The 8,020-nt window shown below is 37.8% G+C and overlaps 1 protein-coding gene across 1 annotated transcript in view; it reads left to right on the forward strand.

The window, feature by feature from the left end:
* The window catches only part of LOC124360093 (glutathione-specific gamma-glutamylcyclotransferase 1), a 49,225-nt gene extending 41,900 nt beyond the window's left edge, over positions 1-7,325 (forward strand). Inside the window, exon 3 of the mRNA XM_046813391.1 lies at positions 5,525-7,325. Coding sequence (XP_046669347.1) covers positions 5,525-6,061 — 537 coding nt within the window. The 3' untranslated portion in view covers positions 6,062-7,325. The remainder of the gene's footprint in view (positions 1-5,524) is intronic.
* Positions 7,326-8,020: the final 695 nt, after the last annotated feature.

Consider the following 8,020-nt stretch of genomic DNA (forward strand, 5'->3'; position numbering starts at 1 on the left):
TGTTGGTCTTATGCGGTAGTTGACATTACAGTGATCTGTGCGAACCCACAACTTTGGATCTTATAGGATCTCATTAGGGGAACATACACCTACAGTGTTACAGTGTTGTAATGTTCTTACTGTTCGTTATTGGATTTTGGGTTCTATCCAAAGAGAGGAATCGTGGAGCAGTCGTAATTGAATGCTCTGCGGAGTAGTTGTTTCAGTCGCCTTCAATTGTCATTTAGAATGTCGTGGTATAAATTTGATGAAGTTGTTCACCCTTTTATATATTTCATAATGGAAACTAATGGTGCACACTATAACGTGTGACTCCAAAGATTAACGCTACGGTTTCTTTTCCTTATAATTCTTCTAATTCTAGAACTCTTTTCCAAATCGAAGCAGCACAAAGGCTGTTGAATCCATACACCTAAAGTAGGCGTAAAATTGCTGTTGAGATATTTAGAATAATGTTGGATGATTTTCCTCGCCTTTATATCTGGAGTATTTTGGTATCCGGTCAAGTTTCGTGGCCAGTATCCAGATAATCTAATGCCAGAAATATAGTCCTTACCATTCATATCTTCATGGTGTTGGTATTTGGCCAGACCTTCTCAACTATACTGGCTAATTTCAGTTGCTTATTCGCTATTGTCTTTTAACGTTCATTTTTGGACTAAATTTCCTTGTTGCAGTCATCCTATACCTACTAATAAGCATTAAATTAGTTACGAGGGTTCTCCACCGAATGTATACCGACTCCAAGTTCAGACTTTCATGTCTATTGGACAGGACAAAGGAAGTATCATGCTATTTCCACGTGATATTAGTACTCCAGCTCGAGCCGGTTTGTTTTGAAGTGAAACAACACGCAATTGTTATTTCTGGAATGTTACTGCCCTGGCGGAAGGCCAATGTTTTGAGGACATTGCCAGCCCTTCTCCCACGCCTAGCCAAGCGGCGACCAAGCCGGGGTGAGGAAGTGTATAAATAGTGGAGTCTGTGGGCATCTGGGCACAACTGTCGCGACCCACGGCTCTTCCGCAGTTCGTAATTTGATTGCCACAAGTGTCTCCGTGTCCTTGTTCCTGTGTCCGGATTTAGATGAGACCCGCTTACCCCTTAATGGGGCCTTCTTTACAGCTTCCTTCCTGTCGAGGGCAAGCAGGGTGTACCTGGAGGGAGTAAAGCACTTGCTCGATCTGTTGGGGTTGCGTCTTTTTTGTTCGGCTAGAGTAAGTCAGGTGAGGAAAATAAAAATAGGCCAAAATACATTAAACTTACGGTAAGAATGTAAGAAGCCTATGTTTTCAGCCAAAACCGTAAGCAGAGATTTTTTTTTAAATTGACACCCTTGACTATTCATTAATGTAGCAGAGTAGCTAATACCTACCTATCATTTTTATAAAATCATGAATAATTTTTGCTGCAAGTCTTACTAAATATCTTATGTTTCATTCATAAGAAGGGTTAAGATTTTGTAAAATATATAGTCTCTATTTTTCCCTTCTTACACTAATTGTTTTTGAACCGTCTTTAGATCATGCTATCTTTTGCTTTAACAATTTCAAATGAACAACTTTTAAACTTATCTGTACAAGCCCAAAATCAGAATAAAAAGGTATCTTTGATGAAATTTAAGATGCTTCAAAATTCATCTTATCTCCCGAAAGTGTCACTCGTCAATATATGCCTCATTGCGTTCACTTTCTCCATATGAAGATAGAAAAGGAGCTATGAAATATCAGAACCTTTAAGACCATCTTTGCTGAATAAGCCCTTACGTGGTAATCATAGGCCCGTATTCTGATTCAGCCCTCAATCTTACAAGGAGACGCTTTTCACCGGCAACAATATCCGACCCATTCATCCGGTGAATGGGCTTTTGGAAGACCGCTCCCGGTCAAAGCATGATCTCCGTCCTGTCGACGCGTAGTATGGGCACGGGATGCGAGCGGTAAGTGCTGGAAGGCACGCCCCGTAACAAAGCGGCGCGTGCGTAAAGACAATGGGGATTGTGATCAAGACACGGCACTGTTTACACCGCGTGTACACGCACACGCACTTCCAGCCATTGTGGGTACGCACGATCTCGCCGATATCCGTACACAACAACACTTAGTTAACCATTAACCGGCTTCTAACGTCTAGGTGAGCTTCCTCCACTTAGATCAGAAGAGGCACTCCAAGCAGGCGTGCTAAAGTTGTAGCCATCCACGATCATGATCTGTTTGGATTCACCTTGTTTGTCCTTACCGAAACGACAAAGAATCTTGCAAAGGATTCTCCAACAATTTGTGACGTTTCAGGTAATTGCGCTGAAGTAACCACAAAAATCTAAAAATGTAAACTCGCTCTCTGTATGGCCTCCACCATATGTTTACTGATTGAAAATAAAATCATTTTCTTACAATAATCTGTTTTTTTTTTCCTCACGATCTCGAGTACGCACGATCTCGCCGATATCCGTACACAACAACACTTAGTTAACCATTAACCGGCTTCTAACGTCTAGGTGAGCTTCCTCCACTTAGATCAGAAGAGACACTCCAAGCAGGCGTGCTAAAGATGTAGCCATCCACGATCATGATCTGTTTGGATTCGCCTTGTTGTTTGTCCTAACCAAAACAACAAAGTAAACTTGCAAAGGATTCCCCAACAGTTTCAGGTAATTTTGCTGAAGTGACCACAAACAGGAGAGCAAATTCCAATTGTTTTGTATTTGACAAGATCTAAAAATGGAAACTCGCTATCTGTATGGCCCCACCATATGTTTACTGATTGAAAATAAAATCAATTTCATTACAGTAATCTGTTTTTTCCTTATACACCTTGGAAACAATGGTCCATGGCCAAAGTTAGAACTGTATCAAGAACAGTCTGCAAACATTTGCAGACAAACAGTATAATCACGAGATATATGTCAGGTCAGGTTATTACCATCTGTTATCGCCCAGCCGGCCTATCGGATGCCTTGACCCTTGGTAGTCTCTGTTTCCCCGTATTGTTTCCGAATCAAGAACCTAAATGCCCGATTCTTGGTAGACTATCGATAAGTGCTCTTATTCACGTGCCATGATTGAGCAGTTTTGTATTGTTTGTAGGAAACAGACATTTAATATTATAGTTTATTTGCGCGTGGATATTCTTTTTTAATTATCAAGGGATTTGATGATGAAGGTCAAATTTGCATCAACGAATTGGCAACAAAGAAATGTTTCAAAGCTCGATTAAGAGATCTTTTATTGTCGAATGCGTTTTATTCCCTTGACGAGTTCATGACAAATCGCTAGGAACGATAAAATTACTTTGTTAACTCTAATTGCCAAAATGAGTAACATTTTTGTGTGACGATTGTAATAAAATGTTTAATTAATGTAACATTGGTCAAAATTGATGTTTTAAACTTCAACTTGTGTTAGAATAAGTTAGACGCATGCAATACAATTGTAAAAAAACTGTCTACTGCAATAAAGAAAATTTGAATTGAATTTTATATTTATCACCCATGAATTATTATAGATTATTGTCGAAATAATCAAGCACGACTAGTTCAACCAATTAAATCTTTCCTTCTATACTACTTAATTCCATCCCTCAAAAGCTCCAAAAAGTTTGCTAAAGTATTGGTTGAGAGTTATTAATGTTAGCCGACGAAGTAACGTTGGCTTACTCTTTGATGTATTTGTTATCAAACTCTTGGTGAGATCAAGAGGCAGCTCAGCATCTGTCTAAATACTGCGGTAACGAAAGGGATACGATCATAAGCAAACTCCGTCTAACTGAAGACTTGAGACTTGAGTAAACGTGTACAAGGTCTACGAATACCTGTGTACACATTGTCAGCACCCTCGCTGAACGCGCCGAGAGCTCGAGATTACTTTACTTAGTTAAATGTAAATAACGTCGCAAACAAGACGTCTAACCTTTCGCCTGTTAGTTATGTAACTAATTTGGCGAAACGTGATTGTTAACTTTTGGCAGCGTGGTATAAACAGGCTTTGAAATACACATTTGTTGAGCAGACGCTTATAGATTAATCTACTTAGTACAAGGAGTTGATGGAAAATCACTAATCAATAAAAGCTATTTTGATCTATCGTTTGATTGTACAGTATGCATACAAGACATAACCGATTGAAGTACAGTAGAGCGTCGATTATCCGAAACAATTGTTGCAAGGTGGTTTTCGGATAATCGAACATCACTGTAAAAAACGTCTAGTTAAAAACATTTACTTATAATAAGATAAAATAGGAACAGTACAAAATCAACACTAAACTAGATACCTATGATAAAACAGTACAAAATAAACATTAAAGAAAAGTTGAACATGTTTGTTTGCTTAAGCATTGTCACCCGTCTTTTGCCGTTAAGTCTCGTAGGCGTTTTAAAGACAACAACTGCACAGCATCACATTCATCTTGCTGTTCCAACCATTTAATACCAACCATTGGTCGGACCTTTTTCAATCGAGATGTCATTATCTTGATGATTTTCAACAATAAAAGCGATACCAACGATGTGAGAAACAAGTGGTAGGCAGGCACAAGAGCACCCAACACCATGTTGGATCCGGCGACAATAAGAGCCTTCATAATCATAATATATGACCCTAGTCGGATAGGGCTGACCAATCGTAAAATTTCAGCGGGATTTGGCTTTCGGTTATCCGACGTTTCGGATGAACGACTTTCGGATAATCGACGCTCTACTGTATTAGGTTTCGTTATCATGGCTCATATTTTAAATACATTTTTTTAATATTACAACTTTTCTTCGACTAATTCCGTGTTCTATTTCCTCTGAATTTGTGCAGAATGGAATTTTTTTACCCACCGGTGAAGCATTTTTTATCACAACCTTAAAAATTAGAATTTCTGTATTTTGCTTGCTGTTCCTCACTACAGTTTGAAAATTCTCCTAGTTTACCCTGAATTAGCTCAAATACTGCTGAACAATAAGCAACTTCCTATTTTCAAATCCGACAATTTCCCCACCTTTTCCTTTCATCTACCGTATTTTACAGAAATGTGCAATCAACATCTGATGATGACATTGTAATCAGATGTGTTGAAATTAAATTTATTTTAGGAATCCTTAAACTGTACATGTTCGTCGGTTGGTTATCACTAAACCTCTGATAAGTTATAATGGATGTTTCGCCGACTGTACAAATATTCACGTTCCCATTCTGCGAACAACAGTATTTCGCTTTGCTCAACAGTTTAGTCACTGTAAACAAATAAGCGTATATTAACATGATTATCAAGGTTAGGTAAGATTCTTTAATGACATTTGTATACGTTGTTTTGTCAAATATATAATCGTTTTTGTAATCTCTGACGAAATTATTATTTGGTGCATTTAGTTAGGATTTTATTTTAGATATATTACACGTGACTTAATTATTTATTTTTAATTTTTCAACGTTGTTTGTGCAGATTAGTTTGTGGGACAAATTTTGGTAAATTTAAATGCTCCCTCACTTTTTTCCTATACTTGAACATTTGAATCTAAATGTTATTTCTTTTTGTTCCAGGGAGTGGTATGGGGCCGTGCCTTCAAGTTGTCTGGAGAGACCGCGCTGCCGTACCTGAACCAGAGGGAATGTGTGCTGGGAGGCTACCTGACAAAATTCACCACCTTCTTCCCTCGGGAAGATGACGAGCCGGCCCTGGCTCCCTTCCCGGCCCTGCTGTACATAGCCGTACCGGGCAACTCCCTTTGGCTGGGGGAGGCGCCTCTCACCGACATCGCCTCCCAGATCGTCTCCAGCTCGGGAGCCAGTGGACACAACGTCGAGTACCTCCTGAAGCTGGCCTCCTTCATGCGGGAGTTCATACCTGAGGCGGAGGACAGCCACCTGTTCACCCTGGAGTTCCTCGTCAGGACTAGGATAAAGGAGAATAAGCTCTGCCTGAAGAGTCTGATGGGGGAGATCGCCTCGCCGCCCAAGTCCCCCGAGAGAGACCCTCCGCCGGAGGATGAGGTCGGCGCGGCCCAGGCCCTCAGAGTGGACACCTTCGAGTTCACCTCCAGGGTGCCGCCCAAGAAACTCCGCTGCCTCAACATCTGAGGGTCACACGACACGGCCCTGGAGCGGCTGTCCGTCCCTGCTACCCTCAACTGTTGCTGGAGTCCCTCACTCCTGGCAGCTACCCGCTACCCCGGCACCATAGACTGTCACTGTGTCACTGTTTGTGGAAGCTGGATACTGAAATTTGATCTAAGTTTAATTGTAAAAGTTGCGACCAATCTGCACGGGCAACGCTTAGCGGCCGTGTAAAGTAACGTTGTTCTGTAATTAGTTTGTCTTGTAATCGTTATTTATTTATTTATTTATAGACTCTGAAGGTTTGTACTGCATAGCTCTAAGCTCTATAATATTACAGAGTAGCGACGTTCAATGAGCAAAACTTGACTAACTTTTCGAGTTTATTTTACTGAGATGCAGACTGCTTCAAATGATGGATATCTAAAACTTGTAACTACAATGTCAATAAAAGTTTAGATTTTATGATTTTCTCATTTGTATATATAAATATATTAAAAATTATCGCTATTGAATAAATAATAGTTTACGTAATTGATTAGATATAGACTGATCTATATTTAATATTTTTATGATGATCCGGACTTTAATCTTAACTTCTGATTCCTGAATTTTGTCTGTATTTCGTATCATTGAATTAATAAAAACTTGTCATTTTGGAAATAAATGACCCGAGTCTTAATCACTTTAAATATTGCTAAAATTTGACATAACATAAAAAATCAATGTATTATGACAGTAAAAAAATCTGACATCTCATCTGTTTATATCTAATATGACTAATCCATTTAAATTATTGCTTTATCATTTATTATTTATGAGACATTTTATATTTATTTATTTCAGTGTATAACAGCTAACATCGTTTATATAATGTATTTAATTTTTGTAAGTTAATTGGTAAAATTTTCATTTCACTTTTCGTTGGGTTATTTCATACTTCAGCCGTTCTCTTAGTACAGTTTCATCGTTTCACCTGTTTTATTTTATCTCATACATTACTCAACATTGACAATATTGTATCCGTGGTAAATTTTAATTGTTGTATTCAACTAAGGTTATATGTATTTTTATTTTGTACATTATGTATATTATGTTAATTTAAGTTTCATTATGTTTAAGCCTCTTGTGATCTTGTTGTAAGCCAGTGATATGTTAGATTCTGCAATGAGTCTTATCTTGTAGATTGTGTTATTGAGTAACTGATAAGGATATCTGTGATACCCCGTGCACAATGTAAGTATTTTTGTCATTCAATGCTATTTATATTACATCGTTTTGTACACAGCATGTGTTGTACTCATTCACCTAATGTGTTGTCCTTTATTCCTTTTGTCAGATGTGACAATCAGTAATAGATTAGTGTAATAATAGCAATAGGTGCAATTAGCTAATTATATCCATCGCAGATTAAGAAACTTTTTAACATCAATTTCATACATCTCGATTCCCTCAAGAATGTTTGTTATTCTGTCCAGAAATAAACAAGCAATTCGTTGTTTATTGTAAACCAAGTTTCAGAATGATGCAATAATTTACTCACAGCAATTGTCATATGCATATTTACAAGTCAAGAAATGAATTGGTATATTGCCTTTAATAGTGTTTATATTTGGCTGTGATTTACAGTATTTCCAATAGAACATGTGATGCTTTCTCCTCTAACAAACAACAAAACACACTTCGAAAAAATTTTATTCTGTACCCTCTAAACACTATCAGACGAAATGTGACCAAATTGGGATTTAATTTGAATATTGTAACTAATTATACATATTGTATGATGGTTAGTTTGTTCAAAAACGTAATATACAAAATACAAAATCAAAGTTTTTAGAAAAATTTTAATTTATTGGCGGGGTTATCTCCAAAATGTAGTATGTCGTTGCAAGGGAATAATATGACCAGCATTTCCAGAAACACGTGAAATTTGCATAGAAAATCCGCTAAACCTTGATGTTGACTATATTAAATACAACTCTT

The sequence above is a fragment of the Homalodisca vitripennis genome, chromosome 4 (assembly GCF_021130785.1).
Source record: "Homalodisca vitripennis isolate AUS2020 chromosome 4, UT_GWSS_2.1, whole genome shotgun sequence".
In the NCBI taxonomy this organism is placed as follows: Eukaryota; Metazoa; Arthropoda; class Insecta; order Hemiptera; family Cicadellidae; genus Homalodisca; species Homalodisca vitripennis.